The sequence below is a fragment of the Sander vitreus genome, chromosome 13, assembly GCF_031162955.1.
Source record: "Sander vitreus isolate 19-12246 chromosome 13, sanVit1, whole genome shotgun sequence".
Classification (NCBI taxonomy): Eukaryota; Metazoa; Chordata; class Actinopteri; order Perciformes; family Percidae; genus Sander; species Sander vitreus.
The window spans coordinates 267,501-288,026 of NC_135867.1; the positions used below are offsets into that span (position 1 = coordinate 267,501).

Here is a 20,526-nt window from a genome sequence, read left to right on the forward strand (position 1 = left end):
TGTGTTAAAAATGGATATAAATGTGCAGAGACTTGCAATGCAGTTTTTAAACGGCCTAGGGCAGGGATCTTCAACGGGGGGGACCTTAGAGTCAATGCAGGGGGAGGGTCCTTAGAGTCAATGCAGGGGGAGGGTCCTTAGAGTCAATGCAGGGAGAGGAGGGTCCTTAGAGTCAGTGCAAGGGGGGGGTCCTTAGAGTCAATGCAGGGGGAGGGGGACCTTAGAGTCAATGCAGGGGGAGGGTCCTTAGAGTCAATGCAGGGGGAGGGTCCTTAGAGTCAATGCAGGGGGAGGGTCCTTAGAGTCAATGCAGGGGAGAGGAGGGTCCTTAGAGTCAATGCAGGGAGAGGAGGGTCCTTAGAGTCAATGCAGGGGGGAGGGGGGACCTTAGAGTCAGTGCAGGGGGGGGGTCCTTAGAGTCAATGCAGGGGGAGGGGGGACCTTAGAGTCAATGCAGGGGAGGGGGGGTCCTTAGAGTCAATGCAGGGGGGGGGGTCCTTAGAGTCAATGCAGGGGGAGGGTCCTTAGAGTCAATGCAGGGGGAGGGGGACCTTAGAGTCAATGCAGGGGGAGGGTCCTTAGAGTCAGTGCGGGGGGGGGGGGTCCTTAGAGTCAATGCAGGGGGAGGGTCCTTAGAGTCAATGCAGAGGGAGGGGGGTCCTTAGAGTCAGTGCAGAGGGAGGGTCCTTAGAGTCAATGCAGGGGGAGGGTCCTTAGAGTCAGTGCAGGGGGAGGGTCCTTAGAGTCCGTGCGGGGGGGGGGGTCCTTAGAGTCAGTGCAGGGGGGGATCTTCTAAACTGACCTTTGTTGATCTGAAATGAAGACAGATTCAGCAGCTGCACGGCCTCTTTCTCTCTTCAAATGTTAACGTTTCGTGCACGTGCAGAGCGTACGCTCAAGTCGGCGTCTCTTCGGTGTTCTGAGGCACTTTTTGGACCTCGGGGAGACTGATCAGTCCCACTGGCTTTCCTGCCGACGGTCGGCCGTCTGGTTGCTGTGTAACTACCATGTACCCCCTAACCAGCGTGAATACTTCTTTGGTAGAAAATAAGTCTCTATAAAGAGGAAGAATACAGCGATGTCAGCGATAGATTTACTAAACTACAGCCTTGGACCTGGAGGACATTTAGATGATGATGAGAAAAGGAGACAAAAACTTGGAAAAAGACGGTATAAGAAGGAAGGAAGGCAAGAATAGGTCGGAAAATAGTAACAAGAACTCCAAAAACAGTGACGTTACTTCAAAAAAAGTGAGAAACTTGTAAAAAGTAGAAGGAAAGAAAGTCCAAAGAAGGAGACACACATGTCACATTTATGGTAGTAGTAGTACTCCAGAGTACCGCTAGGGGGACACGTACCCCCTGCAGTCCTCCAGAGTACCCCTAAGGGGACACGTACCCTCTGCAGTACTCCAGAGTACCACTAGGGGGACACGTATCCCTGCAGTCCTCCAGAGTACCACTAGGGGGACACGTACTCCCTGCAGTCCTCCAGAGTACCGCTAGGGGGACACGTACCCCCTGCAGTCCTCCAGAGTACCCCTAAGGGGACACGTACCCTCTGCAGTACTCCAGAGTACCCCTAAGGGGACACGTACCCTCTGCAGTACTCCAGAGTACCCCTAGGGGGACACGTACTCTCTGCAGTACTCCAGAGTACCACTAGGGGGACACGTACCCCCTGCAGTCCTCCAGAGTACCACTAGGGGGACACGTACCCCCTGCAGTCCTCCAGAGTACCGCTAGGGGGACACGTACCCTCTGCAGTACTCCAGAGTACCGCTAGGGGGACACGTACCCTCTGCAGTACTCCAGAGTACCACTAGGGGGACACGTACCCTCTGCAGTACTCCAGAGTACCGCTAGGGGGACACAGACCCTCTGCAGTACTCCAGAGTACCGCTAGGGGGACACGTACCCTCTGCAGTACTCCAGAGTACCCCTAAGGGGACACGTACCCCCTGCAGTACTCCAGAGTACCCCTAGGGGGACACAGACCCCCTGCAGTACTCCAGAGTACCACTAGGGGGACACGTACCCTCTGCAGTACTCCAGAGTACCGCTAGGGGGACACGGACCCCTGCAGTACTCCAGAGTACCCCTAAGGGGACACGGACCCTCTGCAGTACTCCAGAGTACCCCTAAGGGGACACGTACCCTCTGCAGTACTCCAGAGTACCACTAGGGGGACACGTACCCTCTGCAGTACTCCAGAGTACCGCTAGGGGGACACGTACCCTCTGCAGTACTCCAGAGTACCACTAGGGGGACACAGACCCTCTGCAGTACTCCAGAGTACCACTAGGGGGACACAGACCCTCTGCAGTCCTCCAGAGTACCACTAGGGGGACACGGACCCCTGCAGTACTCCAGAGTACCCCTAAGGGGACACGTACCCTCTGCAGTACTCCAGAGTACCACTAGGGGGGACACGTACTCCCTGCAGTCCTCCAGAGTACCACTAGGGGGACACGTACCCCCTGCAGTCCTCCAGAGTACCACTAGGGGGACACAGACCCTCTGCAGTCCTCCAGAGTACCACTAGGGGGACACGTACCCTCTGCAGTCCTCCAGAGTACCACTAGGGGGACACGTACCCTCTGCAGTACTCCAGAGTACCACTAGGGGGACACAGACCCCCTGCAGTACTCCAGAGTACCACTAGGGGGACACGTACCCTCTGCAGTACTCCAGAGTACCACTAGGGGGACACAGACCCCTCTGCAGTACTCCAGAGTACCACTAGGGGGACACAGACCCTCTGCAGTACTCCAGAGTACCACTAGGGGGACACAGACCCTCTGCAGTCCTCCAAACCAAATGGTGTTTCACACATTCACTAGTCAATAAATAAAGTCAGTGCAAGACAGAAGACTTTAACATGCTTCCTCCTCTTCCTCCTCCTCCTCTTCCTCCTCTTCCTTCTCTTCCTCCTCCTCTTCCTCCTCTTCCTCCTCTTCCTCCCTGCAGACGTGACTCTGAGCGCGCTCAACGACTCGGACGTGAACAGCGACCTCGTGGACATCGAAGGACTCGGCGATGGATCGTCCAACAAGAAACTAAACTTTGACCAAGGTGACGACGCGTCACAAACACACGTTCTATATGTTATATATTCATACACCGATATAGAAACAATAACGGTCCAAAGGGATGTGAAAATGGCGTTTTCATTGGATGGACCTTTACACATGTTGTAATAGTTTATTTAGGCTCTTTCTCTAGAGGGGCAGCTGAGCCAATCAGGGCAAACGGGCTGTTGCCTGGGCAACAATAGCCTGTACATCCCTTGCTCTCCTATCCTCCTAGCCCAACAAGCTAGCGTAGCATCGTTGGTACCAGTGGACTCCTTAGTTCTTCTAGTTCACATGTGTCAAACATAAGGCCCGCGGGCCAAATCTGGCCCCTCGCAAACGTTGATGTGGCCCCAATATGAAGTTAGGTTCACAATACATTTGGGACCGACTACTTTCTGTCGCTTTTTCCGAAATTCTTGCCACCTTTTTCGACATTTTTGACGCTATTTTTCAACTATTTTCAACATTTCTCTTGTTTTTTTTTCAAGATTTCTCTTGTTTTTTTCAATTTTTTTCTTGTTTTTTCAACATTTCTCTTGTTTTTTTCAACTTTTTTCTTGTTCTTTTCAACATTTCTCTTGTTTTTTTTCAACTTCTTTCTTGTTTTTTTCAACTTCTTTCTTGTTTTTTTCAACATTTTTCTTGTTTTTTTCAACATTTCTCTTGTTTTTTTTTCAACATTTCTCTTGTTTTTTTCAACTTTTTTCTTGTTTTTTTCAACTTTTTTCTTGGTTTTTTTTTCAACTTTTTTCTTGTTTTTTTCAACATTTCTCTTGTTTTTTTCAACTTTTTTCAACTTTTTTCTTGTTTTTTTCAACATTTCTCTTGTTTTTTTCAACATTTCTCTTGTTTTTTTCAACTTTTTTCAACTTTTTTCTTGTTTTTTTTTAACATTTGTCTTGTTTTTTTTTACTTTTTTCAACATTTCTCTTTTTTTTTACTTTTTTCAACATTTCTCTTGTTTTTTCAACATTTCTCTTGTTTTTTTTCAACATTTCTCCTGCTTATTTTCCTATGATTTTGTCATTTTTTCCAACATATTTGGCATTGTGAGTTTTTCGATGAAATCGGAGCATGTTTCCTGGCCCTCAGTGAGTTTGACACCGCTGTAAGTCTAGTTTCATAGAGACAAACGCAGACGGATGCTGGATGTTATGAATCAACATTGGATCATACAAATGAGAATCATTTGTAAATGATTATTTTGAGTTGTTGTCTCACGCTGTGTCGTCCCGCCTGTCGTCCTCAGAGAGCCTGAACTTGGACTCGAGCCTCATCATGAACTCCAGTGACCTCCCGCTGCTGTCCCGCTGACCTTTGACCTCTCAGCTGAGCATCCAGAAGCATCAAGCTCCAACAACCTTTTTAATTTCCCTACAGGCTCTGCTCTGCCGTTACCTGACGCTCATCTGTCCATCTCTCTGAGTTGTGTTCAGGGTGAAAAAAAACCCACAAAATGTTTAAAAAAACATGAGAAATAATCCAGTTTGAAATATTATTTTCCTTTTTCAAAGACAGCCGGTAACTTCGTCCTCTTAGGAGACATTTAGACTTATTTTCGTGCAGCAGAATTATGTTTTCAGTTCAGTTTCTGAGCAGAAACGCGTTGGTTTTCTACGTCCTGTGCAGTTATCATGAAGAAGCCACAGATCAGTGTTGAAGAGAGCTTTAATATGAAGAAACCATGCTGTCGGGGGGGGAGAGTTGATAAAGTTTCACTCAAATAAGTCATATGTGCTCTGAGTACTTATTTCATCCGTTAATTAGTCATTGAATGCTTGGTTACCACCGTAACAGGTAACGTATGAGCCACAGCGCTACACTTCTCATCTCCTAACCCTCTGTTGTCTTCGTGTTTGGTGTTTTAAGCCCCCAACGTTTGTTTTGTTGCAGGATGGGAAGGGAAGAACCCGCCCTACTCTCCCTCTGAATAGCTAGGACTCTTGTTGCCTGCTCTGGTGGGATTGGTTATGGTTAGGAGAAGAATATCAGGGTTAGCCAATCAGGGATGAGTTCCCTAATGAATATTCATGAGTCTTCCCCTAACATCCTGCACCAAAAGAAACTCGCTGCCTGGAAGGCACTAGGATTAGGCAATGGTTAGGGTTAAGGCCGTTTTATAGTCCTGCAGACGCTCCACACAGAGCTTTCTCCGTAGCCTACGTAAGAGGCCTGGTGTTTATACTTTCTGTCTGTCTGTCTATGTGTCTGTCTGTCTGTCTGTCTGTCTCTGTCTGTCTGTGTGTGTATGTGTCTGTCTGTCTATGTGTCTGTGTGTGTGTGTGTCTGTCTGTCTATGTGTGTGTGTGTGTGTGTGTGCTTGTTTTACTATATTCGTGGGGTCCAAAAACCGGGAGTCCAGTATATTTGAGGGGTCCCGACAGCCTTGTGGGGGCCAAAATGCTGGCCCCCACAAGGTTAAAGGTCTGTTTGAGGGTTAAGACTTGGTTTTAGGATTAGGGTTAGAATGAGGTTCTGGTTAGGGTGAGGGTAAGGGTTAAGGTTAGGCATTTAGTTGGGATGGTTAAGGTTAGGGTAAGGGGCTAGGGAATGCATTATGTCAATGACGGGTCCCCACAAAGATAGTGAAACAAACGTGTGTCTGTGTCTCCCCTGTTCTTTCTGACCACGGTGGGAAATCTGTACCAGGAGGAGTTAATCGTCTCCTTGATTTCATGTTTATGGAGAAGGAGAACCAGGAGATGAGTCGGGGGGCCGAGCAACGTGCGTCACCACGACGTGTAGTTAAATGTTTTCGAGAGGTGAGGTCAGACTACGGCGTAGATGCAGAGGGGTCTGCGGGGGTACCCCGTTGATTCGACGCACCTCTATAAAAAGGCCTTTAGGGTGCCTTGAAGTCAACGTTGGGGGCTTAAAACACCATCGAGCGTTGTTTTCCTGTCGGCCTGCAACTTTTAGTTTTTCTGGGTCAAAATGTAAAATAAAAAACGTCAACGTTTAGGTCGTCTTTTTTTTTTTTTTGGTCTTTGTTTTCTGCTCTTTTGACGTTTTTGAAGCTTTTTTTCGACATTTTTTGTCTATTTTTTCAAATTTCTTTTATCATTTCTTTCTTCAAATGCTATAAAAATGAATAAAACACGCAAATTCAATGAAAGTAGTGAACTGATTATTTATTTAACTTGTGAAGAGTAATGGTTGTATGGACCCATCCACGTTATTATTATTATTTTTGACAATTAGTTTGAAAGAAACCCAAATTTCTGATATAGAAACTTTTTGAAAATGGGTCAGATTAGACCCTGAGGACGACAGGAGGCTTAAAAAGACACACAAGGTGAAGGTTTGAAGACTCTTCAGACCGTCTGGATGGAAAAGTGTTCTTTCTGCTGCAACATGATACCGATTTTAAAACAAATCTCAAGATGCAGCTGTGTCTAACTGTTCAGATGCACCAATCAGGGCCAGGGGGGTGTCTAACTGTTCAGATGCACCAATCAGGGCCAGGGGGGTGTCTAACTGTTCAGATGCACCAATCAGGGCCAGGGGGGTGTCTAACTGTTCAGATGCACCAATCAGGGCCAGGGGGGTGTCTAACTGTTCAGATGCACCAATCAGGGCCAGGGGCGGGGGGTGTCTGACTGTTCAGATGCACCAATCAGGTCCAGGGGGGGTGTCTAACTGTTCAGATGCACCAATCAGGGCCAGGGGGGGTGTCTAACTGTTCAGATGCACCAATCAGGGCCAGGGGGGGGGGTGTCTAACTGTGTGTCAATCACTGCTCATACACACGCATTCATTCTCCCTTGTGGGGGGAGGGGCTTTGGAGACCGTTTTGGGCTTTAGCAGAAAGGGGGGGAGGGACTGAGAAGTTGTTGATGTTCAAATTTTTGGGCTAAGTCCTGGATCTTCACAATCCGACCTACGGCACCTTTAATCTTATTTGTTTGGCCTTTTCCTGCTTAGATTTCGTAAAAAAGTATCGAGAAATAGACCCAGTAAAATCCATTGACCTCGTTACTGTAACCAGAAAATAAGTCTGAGGTTATTTGCGAGGTGTCTGCCAGCCAGTTTATGTTATGTTAGCAAGCTAGCTTTAGCACAACTGCCCACAAAGTACTGCTTGCTGACATATAGACCCTTTACAAACAGATAACGCCGTCATTGTAACCAAAATATGTCTGAGTTTATTTGCAAAGCTGATGTCAGTGAACTAGCTAATGGTACTCCCCACAGTAGGCTGCTGGAAACATCGACTAGCAACACACAGGACCAGTTGACCAATCACAGTCACACAGGACCAGTTGACCAATCACAGTCACACAGGACCAGTAGAGTTCAGACTCAAACCAACGACATGTTCGTGCGTGGCTCAATACTGTCTGACGTCTGAGATAAATGTTATGTATGTTAAACACAAATACATAGTGTGTCAGTAACGTCCTAAAACGCCTGCTCGATGTAGTTGGTATCCAACTAACAGGAGAACATTTGTTGGGGACTATTTTCAGCGGCGGATGAATCCACATTTGGTGCTCTAGTGAGTGTTTGCCGATAGGAAGCCAGACTTGTCCTTAGTTGGTGATCATGATGGTAGCGAGTTAGAAAATCTGCTTTTTGAGTTGAACATTTGATCAGTCAGTGGCTGTGAGAGATGTACAAAACGCCGTTTTCATTATGTTTGATTATGTTTAGTAGAAATAAAGACTAAACTCAGACGTGGTTGTGTTTTCCTATTCTTGTTGGATGATGTGTTGTGATTGTGTGTTTAGTGTTGGCGAGTTAGAAAAGAAAGGAAACTGGTCCAGAAAAGATACAAAAACATGTTTAATAATAGAATTAGAAAGTCATAGTATAGTATGTCGAATAAAGTAAAAAAATCATAGTATAGTATGTCGAAAAAAGTCAAAAAGTCATAGTATAGTATGTCGAAAAAAGTAAAAAAAAAAGTCATAAAAAGTCATAGTATAGTATGTCCAAAAAGTCAAAAAAAGTCATAGTATAGTATGTCGAATAAAGTCATAATAAAAGTCATAAAAAAGTCATAGTATAGTATGTCGAAAAAAAGTCAAAAAGTCATAGTATAGTATGTAGACAAAAGTCAAAAAAAGTCATAGTATAGTATGTCGAATAAAGTAAAAAAATCATAGTATAGTATGTCGAAAAAAGTAAAAAAGTCATAGTATAGTATGTCGAAAAAAGTAAAAAAGTCATAGTATAGTATGTAGACAAAAGTAAAAAAAAGTCATAGTATAGTATGTCCAAGAAGTTGAAAAAAGTCATAGTATAGTATGTCGAATAAAGTAAAAAAATCATAATATAGTATGTCGAAAAAAGTCAAAAAGTCATAGTATAGTATGTCGAAAAAAGTCAAAAAAAAGTCATAGTATAGTATGTCCAAAAAGTCATAGTATAGTATGTCCAAAAAGTCATAGTATAGTATGTCCAAAAAGTCAAAAAAAAGTCATACTTTAGTATGTCGAAAAAAGTCATAGTATAGTATGTCAAAAAAAGTCATTAAAAAGTCATAGTATAGTATGTCCAAAAAGTCATTAAAAAGTCATAGTATAGTATGTCTAAAAATCATAAAAAGTCATAGTGTAGTATGTCGAAAAATCATAAAAAGTCATAGTATAGTATGTAGACAAAAGTCATAAAAAGTCATAGTATAGTATGTAGAAAAAAGTCATGAAAAGTCATAGTATAGTATGTCGAAAAAAGTCATAGTATAGTAGGTCGAAAAAAGTTTAAAAAAAAAAGTCATAAAAAGTCATAATATAGTATGTCCAAAAAGTCATAGTGTAGTATGTCGAAAAAGTAAAAAAATCATAGTATAGTATGTCAAAAAAAGTAAAAAAATCATAGTATAGTATGTAGACAAAAGTCATAAAAAAGTCATAGTATAGTATGTCCAAAAAAGTCATAAAAAAGTCATAGTATAGTATGTCGAAAAAAGTTGAAAAAAGTCATAGTATAGTATGTCGAATAAAGTAAAAAAAAGTCATAGTATAGTATGTCGAAAAAAAGTCAAAAAAAGTCATAGTATAGTATGTCGACAAAAAGTCATAAAAAGTCATAGTATAGTATGTCGAAAAAAAGTGAAAAAAGTCATAGTATAGTATGTCGAAAAAAAGTCAAAAAAAGTCATAGTATAGTATGTCGAAAAAAAGTCAAAAAAAATCATAAAAAAGTCATAGTATAGTATGTCCAAAAAAGTAAAAAAAAAGTCATAGTATAGTATGTCCAAAAAAGTCAAAAAAAGTCATAGTATAGTATGTCAAAAAAAGTCAAAAAAAGTCATAGTATAGTATGTCGAAAAAAAGTCAAAAAAAGTCATTAAAAAGTCATAGTATAGTATGTCGAAAAAAGTCAAAAAAAGTCATAGTATAGTATGTCGAAAAAAAAGGTCATAGTATAGTATGTCGAAAAAAAGTCAAAAAAAAGTCATAAAAAGTCATAGTATAGTATGTCGAAAAAAAGTCAAAAAAAAAGTCATAGTATAGTATGTCGAAAAAAATCATAAAAAAGTCATAGTATAGTATGTCGAAAAAAAGTCAAAAAAGTCATAGTATAGTATGTCGAAAAAAAGTCAAAAAAAAAGTCATAGTATAGTATGTCGAAAAAAAGTCATAAAAAAGTCATAGTATAGTATGTCAAAAAAAGTCAAAAAAAAGTCATAGTATAGTATGTCGAAAAAAGTCATAAAAAAGTCATAGTATAGTATGTCGAAAAAAAAGTCAAAAAAAAGTCATAGTATAGTATGTCGAAAAAAAGTAAAAAAAAAGTCATAAAAAAGTCATAGTATAGTATGTCAAAAAAAAAGTCAAAAAAAAAGTCATAGTATAGTATGTCGAAAAAAAAGTCATAAAAAAGTCATAGTATAGTATGTCGAAAAAAAGTCATAAAAAGTCATAGTATAGTATGTCGAAAAAAAGTCATAAAAAAGTCATAGTATAGTATGTCGAAAAAAAGTCATAAAAAGTCATAGTATAGTATGTCGAAAAAAAGTAAAAAAAAGTCATAGTATAGTATGTCGAAAAAAGTCATAAAAAAGTCATAGTATAGTATGTCAAAAAAGTCAAAAAAAAAGTCATAGTATAGTATGTCGAAAAAAAGTCAAAAAAAGTCATAGTATAGTATGTCGAAAAAAAGTCATAAAAAGTCATAGTATAGTATGTCAAAAAAGTCATTAAAAAAGTCATAGTATAGTATGTCAAAAAAAGTCAAAAAAAAGTCATAGTATAGTATGTCGAAAAAAGTCAAAAAAAAGTCATAGTATAGTATGTCGAAAAAAAAGTCATAAAAAGTCATAGTATAGTATGTCGAAAAAATAAAAAAAAGTCATAAAAAGTCATAGTATAGTATGTCGAAAAAAAGTCATAAAAAAGTCATAGTATAGTATGTCGAAAAAAAGTCATAAAAAAGTCATAGTATAGTATGTCGAAAAAAAGTCAAAAAAAGTCATAGTATAGTATGTCGAAAAAAAGTCATAAAAAGTCATAGTATAGTATGTCGAAAAAAAGTCATAAAAAAGTCATAGTATAGTATGTCGAAAAAAAAGTCAAAAAAAGTCATAGTATAGTATGTCGAAAAAAAGTCAAAAAAAAGTCATAGTATAGTATGTCAAAAAAAAAGTCAAAAAAAAAGTCATAGTATAGTATGTCGAAAAAAAGTCATAAAAAAGTCATAGTATAGTATGTCGAAAAAAAGTCAAAAAAAAAGTCATAGTATAGTATGTCGAAAAAAAGTCATAAAAAGTCATAGTATAGTATGTCGAAAAAAAAGTCAAAAAAAAGTCATAGTATAGTATGTCGAAAAAAAATCATAAAAAAGTCATAGTATAGTATGTCGAAAAAAAGTCATAAAAAAGTCATAGTATAGTATGTCGAAAAAAAGTCATAAAAAAGTCATAGTATAGTATGTCGAAAAAAAAGTCATAAAAAGTCATAGTATAGTATGTCGAAAAAAAGTCATAAAAAGTCATAGTATAGTATGTCGAAAAAAAGTCAAAAAAGTCATAGTATAGTATGTCGAAAAAAGTAAAAAAAAAGTCATAAAAAGTCATAGTATAGTATGTCAAAAAAAAAGTCATAAAAAAGTCATAGTATAGTATGTCGAAAAAAAGTCAAAAAAAGTCATAGTATAGTATGTCGAAAAAAAAGTCATAAAAAAAGTCATAGTATAGTATGTCGAAAAAAAAGTCATAAAAAAGTCATAGTATAGTATGTCGAAAAAAAGTCATAAAAAGTCATAGTATAGTATGTCGAAAAAAAGTCATAAAAAAGTCATAGTATAGTATGTCGAAAAAAGTAAAAAAAAAGTCATAGTATAGTATGTCGAAAAAAAAGTCATAAAAAGTCATAGTATAGTATGTCGAAAAAAAGTCAAAAAAAGTCATAGTATAGTATGTCGAAAAAAAGTCATAAAAAGTCATAGTATAGTATGTCGAAAAAAGTCAAAAAAAGTCATAGTATAGTATGTCGAAAAAAGTCAAAAAAGTCATAGTATAGTATGTCAAAAAAAGTCATAAAAAGTCATAGTATAGTATGTCGAAAAAAAGTCAAAAAAAGTCATAGTATAGTATGTCGAAAAAAAGTCAAAAAAAGTCATAGTATAGTATGTCGAAAAAATCAAAAAAGTCATAAAAAAGTCATAGTATAGTATGTCAAAAAAAGTCAAAAAGTCATTGTATAGTATGTCGAAAAAGTCAAAAAGTCATAGTATAGGTTGTCAAAAAAGTCATAAAAAGTCATAATATAGTATGTCGAAAAAGTAAAAAAAGTCATAAAAGTCATAGTATAGTATGTCGAAAAAAAGTCAAAAAAAGTCATAGTATAGTATGTCGAAAAAAAGTAAAAGTCATAGTATAGTATGTCGAAAAAAAAGTCAAAAAAAAAGTCATAGTATAGTATGTCGAAAAAAAAATCAAAAAAAGTCATAGTATAGTATGTCAGAAAAAAGTCATAAAAAAGTCATAGTATAGTATGTCAAAAAAAGTCATAAAAAGTCATAGTATAGTATGTCGAAAAAAAAGTCAAAAAGTCATAGTATAGTATGTCGAAAAAAGTTTAAAAAAGTCATAAAAAGTCATAGTATAGTATGTCAAAAAAACTTAAAAAGTCATAGTATAGTATGTCAAAAAAGTCATAAAAAGTCACAGTATAGTATGTCGAAAAAAAGTCATAAAAAGTCATAGTATAGTATGTCGAAAAAAAAGTCAAAAAAAGTCATAGTATAGTATGTCGAAAAAAAGTCATAAAAAGTCATAGTATAGTATGTCAAAAAAAGTCATAAAAAGTCATAGTATAGTATGTCGAAAAAAAGTCATAAAAAAGTCATAGTATAGTATGTCGAAAAAAAGTCATAAAAAGTCATAGTATAGTATGTCGAAAAAAAAGTCATAAAAAGTCATAGTATAGTATGTCGAAAAAAGTCAAAAAAGTCATAGTATAGTATGTCGAAAAAAAGTCATAAAAAGTCATAGTATAGTATGTCGAAAAAAAGTCAAAAAAAGTCATAGTATAGTATGTCGAAAAAAGTCATAAAAAGTCATAGTATAGTATGTCGAAAAAAAGTCATAAAAAGTCATAGTATAGTATGTCGAAAAAAAGTCAAAAAAGTCATAGTATAGTATGTCGAAAAAAAAAGTCATAAAAAAGTCATAGTATAGTATGTCAAAAAAAAAGTCATAAAAAAGTCATAGTATAGTATGTCGAAAAAAAAGTCATAAAAAGTCATAGTATAGTATGTCGAAAAAAATCATAAAAAAGTCATAGTATAGTATGTCGAAAAAAAGTCATAAAAAGTCATAGTATAGTATGTCAAAAAAAGTCAAAAAAAGTCATAGTATAGTATGTCGAAAAAAAGTCATAAAAAGTCATAGTATAGTATGTCGAAAAAAGTCAAAAAAAGTCATAGTATAGTATGTCGAAAAAAAGTCATAAAAAAGTCATAGTATAGTATGTCGAAAAAAAAGTCATAAAAAGTCATAGTATAGTATGTCGAAAAAAAGTTAAAAAAAGTCATAAAAAAGTCATAGTATAGTATGTCCAAAAAAGTCATAAAAAAGTCATAGTATAGTATGTCAAAAAAAAGTCAAAAAAAAGTCATAGTATAGTATGTCGAAAAAAAGTCATAAAAAGTCATAGTATAGTATGTCGAAAAAAAGTTAAAAAAAGTCATAAAAAGTCATAGTATAGTATGTCAAAAAAGTCAAAAAAAGTCATAGTATAGTATGTCAAAAAAGTCAAATAAAAGTCATAAAAAAGTCATAGTATAGTATGTCAGAAAAAAAGTCAAAAAAATCATAGTATAGTATGTCGAAAAAAAAGTCAAAAAAAAAGTCATAGTATAGTATGTAGAAAAAAAGTCATAAAAAGTCATAGTATAGTATGTCGAAAAAGTGAAAAAGTCATAGTACAGTATGTCGAAAAAAGTAAAAAAGTCATAGTATAGTATGTCGAAAAAAGTAAAAAAAAGTATTAGTATAGTATGTAGACAAAAGTAAAAAAAAAAGTCATAGTATAGTATGTCCAAAAAGTCAAAAAAAAATCATAGTATAGTATGTCGAAAAAGTTGAAAAAAGTCATAGTATAATACGTCGAATAAAGTAAAGAAATCATAGTATAGTACGTCGAAAAAGTAAAAAAGTCATAGTATAGTATGTAGACAAAAGTCATAAAAAGTTTTAATATAGTATGTCGAAAAAGTAAAAAAGTCATAGTATAGTATGTCGAAAAAAGTAAAAAAGTCATAGTACAGTATGTCCAAAAAGTCAAAAAATGTCATAGTATAGTATGTCGAAAAAAGTCAAAAAAAGTCATAAAAAGTCATAGTATAGTATGTCCAAAAAGTCAAACAATATAGTATGTCCAAAAAGTCAAAAAAAGTCATAGTGTAGTATGTCCAAAAAGTGAAAAAATCATAGTATAGTATGTAGACAAAAGTCATAAAAAGTCATAGTATAGTATGTCGAAAAATCATGAAAAGTCATAGTATAGTACGTCCATCCATCTTCATCCGCTTATCCGAGGGCGGGTCGCGGGGGTAGCAGCTCCAGCAGGGGACCCCAAACTTCCCTTTCCCGGGCCACATTAACCAGCTCCGACTGGGGGATCCCGAGGCGTTCCCAGGCCAGGTTAGAGATATAATCCCTCCACCTAGTCCTGGGTCTCCCCCGAGGCCTCCTCCCAGCTGGACGTGCCTGGAACACCTCCCTAGGGAGGCGCCCAAGGGGCATCCTTACCAGATACCTGAACCACCTCAACTATATAGTATATATACTATAGTAAGTATAGTATAGTAAGTCGAAAAAAGTAAAAAAGTCATAGTATAGTACGTCGAAAAAAGTAAAAAAGTCATAGTATAGTATGTCCAACAAGTCAAAAAAAAATCATAGTATAGTATGTCCAAAAAGGAAAAAAAAGTCATAGTATAGTATGTCCAAAAAGTCAAAAAAAGTCATAGTATAGTATGTCGAAAAAAGTCAAAAAAAGTCATTAAAAAGTCATAGTATAGTATGTCCAAAAAGTCAAAACAAGTCATAGTATAGTATGTCGAAAAATGGCATAGTATAGTATGTCGAAAAAAGTCAAAAAAAGTCATAGTATAGTATGTCCAAAAAGTCAAAAAAAAGTCATAGTATAGTATGTCGAAAAAAGTAAAAAAATCATAGTATAGTATGTCGAAAAAAGTCAAAAAGTCATAGTATAGTATGTCGAAAAAAGTAAAAAAAAAAGTCATAGTATAGTATGTCCAAAAAGTCAAAAAAAGTCATAATATAGTATGTCGAATAAAATAAAAAAGTCATAGTATAGTATGTCGAAAAAAAGTCAAAAAAGTCATAGTATAGTATGTCGAAAAAAAGTAAAAAAAGTCATAAAAAGTCATAGTATAGTATGTCCAAAAAAAGTCAAAAAAAGTCATAGTATAGTATGTCCAAAAAAGTCAAAAAAAAAGTCATAGTGTAGTATGTCGAAAAAAGTCAAAAAAAGTCATAGTATAGTATGTAGACAAAAAGTCATAAAAAAGTCATAGTATAGTATGTCGAAAAAATCATGAAAAAGTCATAGTATAGTATGTCGAAAAAAAGTAAAAAAAGTCATAGTATAGTATGTAGACAAAAGTCAAAAAAAGTCATAGTATAGTATGTCCAAAAAAGTCAAAAAAAAAGTCATAGTATAGTATGTCCAAAAAAGTTGAAAAAAAGTCATAGTATAGTATGTCGAAAAAAGTCAAAAAAGTCATAGTATAGTATGTCGAAAAAAAAGTCATAAAAAAGTCATAGTATAGTATGTCCAAAAAAAGTCAAAAAAAAAGTCATAGTATAGTATGTCTAAAAAAAAGTCATAAAAAAGTCATAGTATAGTATGTCGAAAAAAAGTAATAAAAAAGTCATAGTATAGTATGTCGAAAAAAAGTCAAAAAAAGTCATAGTATAGTATGTCGACAAAAAAGTCATAAAAAAGTCATAGTATAGTATGTCGAAAAAAAAGTCATGAAAAGTCATAGTATAGTATGTCGAAAAAAGTCAAAAAGTCATAGTATAGTAGGTCGAAAAAAGTTTAAAAAAAAGTCATAAAAAGTCATAGTATAGTATGTCCAAAAAGTCAAAAAAAAGTCATAGTGTAGTATGTCGAAAAAGTAAAAAAATCATAGTATAGTATGTCAAAAAAAGTCAAAAATCATAGTATAGTACGTAGACAAAAGTCATAAAAAATCATAGTATAGTATGTCCAAAAAGTCATAAAAAGTCATAGTATAGTATGTCGAAAAAGTTGAAAAAAGTCATAGTATAGTATGTCGAAAAAGTAAAAAAATCATAGTATAGTATGTAGACAAAAGTCATAAAAAGTCATAGTATAGTATGTCCAAAAAGTCATAAAAAGTCATAGTATAGTATGTCGAAAAAGTTGAAAAAAGTCATAGTATAGTATGTCGAAAAAGTAAAAAAATCATAGTATAGTATGTCGAAAAAAGTCAAAAAGTCATAGTATAGTACGTAGACAAAAGTCACAAAAAGTTTTAATACAGTATGTCGAAAAAGTGAAAAAGTCATAGTATAGTATGTCGAAAAAAGTCAAAAAGTCATAGTATAGTATGTCGAAAAAAGTCAAAAAAATCATAAAAAGTCATAGTATAGTATGTCCAAAAAGTCAAAAAGTCATAGTATAGTATGTCCAAAAAGTCAAAACAAGTCATAGTATAGTATGTCCAAAAAGTGAAAAATGGCATAGTATAGTATGTCCAAAAAGTCAAAAAAAGTCAAAAAGTCATAGTATAGTATGTCCAAAAAGTCAAAAAAAAAGTCATAGTATAGTATGTCGAAAAAATGGCATAGTATAGTATGTCCAAAAAGTCAAAAAAAATCATAGTATAGTATGTCCGAAAAAATCATAAAAAGTCATAGTATAGTATGTAGACAAAAGTCATAAAAAGTCATAGTATAGTATGTAGAAAAATCATGAAAAGTCATAGTATAGTATGTCGAAAAAAGTCAAAAAGTCATAGTATAGTAGGTCGAAAAAAGTTTAAAAAAAGTCATAAAAAGTCATAGTATAGTATGTCCAAAAAGTCAAAAAAAGTCATAGTATAGTATGTCCAAAAAGTCAAAAAAAAGTCATAGTGTAGTATGTCCAAAAAGTAAAAAAGTCATAGTATAGTATGTCAAAAAAAGTAAAAAAATCATAGTATAGTATGTAGACAAAAGTCATAAAAAGTCATAGTATAGTATGTCCAAAAAGTCATAAAAAGTCATAGTATAGTATGTCCAAGAAGTTGAAAAAAGTCATAGTATAGTACGTCGAATAAAGTAAAAAAAATCATAGTATAGTATGTCGAAAAAAGTCAAAAAAAGTCTATAAAAAGTCATAGTATAGTATGTCCAAAAAGTCAAAAAAAATCATAGTATAGTATGTCCAAAAATCATAAAAAGTCATAGTGTAGTATGTCGAAAAAGTAAAAAAATCATAGTATAGTATGTAGACAAAAGTCATAAAAAGTCATAGTATAGTATGTAGACAAAAGTCATAAAAAGTCATAGTATAGTATGTCGAAAAAAGTCAAAAAGTCATAGTATAGTAGGTCGAAAAAAGTTAAAAAAAAGTCATAAAAAGTCATAGTATAGTATGTCCAAAAAGTCAAAAAAAATCATAGTATAGTATGTCGAAAAATCATAAAAAGTCATAGTATAGTATGTCGAAAAAGTAAAAAAATCATAGTATAGTATGTCAAAAAAAGTGAAAAAATCATAGTATAGTATGTAGACAAAAGTCATAAAAAGTCATAGTGTAGTATGTCGAAAAAGTTGAAAAAAGTCATAGTATAGTATGTCGAAAAAGTAAAAAAGTCATAGTATAGTATGTCGAAAAAAGTCAAAAAGTCATAGTATAGTAGGTCGAAAAAAGTTAAAAAAAAGTCATAAAAAGTCATAGTATAGTATGTCCAAAAAGTCAAAAAAAGTCATAGTATAGTATGTCCAAAAAGTCAAAAAGTCATAGTATAGTATGTCGAAAAAAGTCAAAAAGTCATAGTATAGTAGGTCGAAAAAAGTTAAAAAAAGTCATAAAAAGTCATAGTATAGTATGTCCAAAAAGTCAAAAAAAGTCATAATATAGTATGTCCAAAAAGTCAAAAAGTCATAGTATAGTATGTCGAAAAAGTAAAAAAATCATAGTATAGTATGTCAAAAAAAGTAAAAAAATCATAGTATAGTATGTAGACAAAAGTCATAAAAAGTCATAGTATAGTATGTCGAAAAATCATGAAAAGTCATAGTATAGTATGTCGAAAAAGTAAAAAAGTCATAGTATAGTATTTCGAAAAAGTAAAAAAGTATTAGTATAGTATGTAGACAAAAGTAAAAAAAAAAGTCATAGTATAGTATGTCGAAAAAGTCAAAAAAAGTCATAGTATAGTATGTCGAAAAAGTTGAAAAAAGTCATAGTATAATACGTCGAATAAAGTAAAGAAATCATAGTATAGTATGTTGAAAAAAGTCAAAAAGTCATAGTATAGTATGTAGACAAAAGTCAAAAAAAAGTCATAGTATAGTATGTAGACAAAAGTCATAAAACGTTTTAATATAGTATGTCGAAAAAAGTAAAAAAGTCATAGTATAGTATGTCCAAAAAGTCAAAAAAAGTCATAGTATAGTATGTCCAAAAAGTCATAGTATAGTATGTCGAAAAAAGTCAAAAAAAGTCATAAAAAGTCATAGTATAGTATGTCCAACAAGTCAAAAAAAGTCATAGTATAGTATGTCGAAAAATCAGTAAAGAAATCATAGTGTAGTATGTCAAAAAAAGTGAAAAAATCATAGTATAGTATGTAGACAAAAGTCATAAAAAGTCATAGTATAGTATGTCGAAAAATCATGAAAAGTCATAGTATAGTACGTCCATCCATCTTCATCCGCTTATCCGAGGGCGGGTCGCGGGGGTAGCAGCTCCAGCAGGGGACCCCAAACTTCCCTTTCCCGGGCCACATTAACCAGCTCCGACTGGGGGATCCCGAGGCGTTCCCAGGCCAGGTTGGAGATATAATCCCTCCACCTAGTCCTGGGTCTCCCCCGAGGCCTCCTCCCAGCTGGACGTGCCTGGAACACCTCCCTAGGGAGGCGCCCAAGGGGCATCCTTACCAGATACCTGAACCACCTCAACTATATAGTATATATACTATAGTAAGTATAGTATAGTAAGTCGAAAAAAGTAAAAAAGTCATAGTATAGTATGTCGAAAAAGTAAAAAAGTCATAGTATAGTATGTAGACAAAAGTAAAAAAAAAAGTCATAGTATAGTATGTCCAAAAAGTAAAAAAAAAGTCATAGTATAGTATGTCGAAAAAGTTGAAAAAAGTCATAGTATAGTATGTCGAAAAAAGTAAAAAAATCATAGTATAGTATGTCCAAAAAGTCACAATATAGTATGTCCAAAAAGTCAAAAAAAGTCATAGTATAGTATGTCCAAAAAGTCAAAAAAAAGTCATAGTATAGTATGTCGAAAAAGTTTAAAAAAGTCATAGTATAGTATGTCGAAAAAAGTAAAAAAATCATAGTATAGTATGTCGAAAAATTATAAAAAGTCATAGTATAGTATGTCGAAAAATTATAAAAAGTCATAGTATAGTACGTCGGAAAAAGTGAAAAAGTCATAGTATAGTATGTCGAAAAAGTAAAAAAGTCATAGTATAGTATGTAGACAAAAGTCATAAAAAGTCATAGTATAGTGTGTCGAAAAAGTAAAAAAGTCATAGTATAGTATGTCAAAAAAAGTAAAAAAAAAGTCATAAAAAGTCATAGTATAGTATGTCCAAAAAGTCAAAAAGTCATAGTATAGTATTTCGAAAAAGTTGAAAAAAGTCATAGTATAGTATGTCGAAAAAAGTCAAAAAAAGTCATTAAAAAGTCATAGTATAGTATGTCCAAAAAGTCAAAAAAAGTCATAGTATAGTATGTAGACAAAAGTCATAAAAAGTCATAGTATAGTATGTAGACAAAAGTCATAAAAGTTTTTATATAGTATGTCGAAAAAGTGAAAAAGTCATAGTACAGTATGTCAAAAAAAGTCAAAAAGTCATAGTATAGTATGTCGAAAAAAGTAAAAAAAAAGTCATAAAAAGTCATAGTATAGTATGTCCAAAAAGTCAAAAAAAGTCATAGTATAGTATGTCCAAAAAGTCATAGTATAGTATGTCGAAAAAAGTCAAAAAAAGTCATAAAAAGTCATAGTATAGTATGTCCAAAAAGTCAAAAAAAGTCATAGTATAGTATGTCCAAAAAGTCATAGTATAGTATGTCGAAAAAAGTCAAAAAAAGTCATTAAAAAGTCATAGTATAGTATGTCCAAAAAGTCAAAAAATCATAGTATAGTATGTCGAAAAAAGGCATAGTATAGTATGTCGAAAAATCATAAAAAGTCATAGTATAGTATGTCGAAAAAGTAAAAAAATCATAGTATAGTATGTTGAAAAAGTCAACAAAAGTCATAGTATAGTATGTAGACAAAAGTCATAAAAAGTCATAGTATAGTAGGTCGAAAAAGTGAAAAAAGTCATAGTATAGTATGTCGAAAAAAAGTAAAAAAAAGTCATAGTATAGTATGTCAAAAAGTCAAAAAAAAAGTCATAGTATAGCATGTCAAAAAAAGGTCAAAGTATAGTATGTCGAAAAAAATTCATAGTATAGTATGTCGAAAAAAAGTAAAAAAAATCATAGTATAGTATGTTGAAAAAGTCAACAAAAGTCATAGTATAGTATGTAGACAAAAGTCATAAAAAGTCATAGTATAGTAGGTCGAAAAAGTGAAAAAGTCATAGTACAGTATGTCGAAAAAAGTAAAAAAGTCATAGTATAGTATGTCCAAAAAGTCATAGTATAGTATGTCGAAAAAAAAGTCAAAAAAAAGTCATAAAAAAGTCATAGTATAGTATGTCCAAAAAAGTCAAAAAAAAGTCATAGTATAGTATGTCCAAAAAAAGTCATAGTATAGTATGTC

At 34.2% G+C, this 20,526-nt stretch overlaps 1 protein-coding gene across 1 annotated transcript in view; it reads left to right on the forward strand.

Moving 5' to 3' along the window:
• bacc1 (BPTF associated chromatin complex component 1) overlaps positions 1 to 7,752 on the forward strand; it is a 14,232-nt gene extending 6,480 nt beyond the window's left edge. Inside the window, exons 5-6 of the mRNA XM_078265426.1 lie at positions 2,970 to 3,074; positions 4,326 to 7,752. Of these exons, the coding sequence (XP_078121552.1) occupies positions 2,970 to 3,074; positions 4,326 to 4,390 (170 nt within the window). The 3' untranslated portion in view covers positions 4,391 to 7,752. The remainder of the gene's footprint in view (positions 1 to 2,969; positions 3,075 to 4,325) is intronic.
• The last annotated feature ends 12,774 nt before the right edge of the window (positions 7,753 to 20,526 follow it).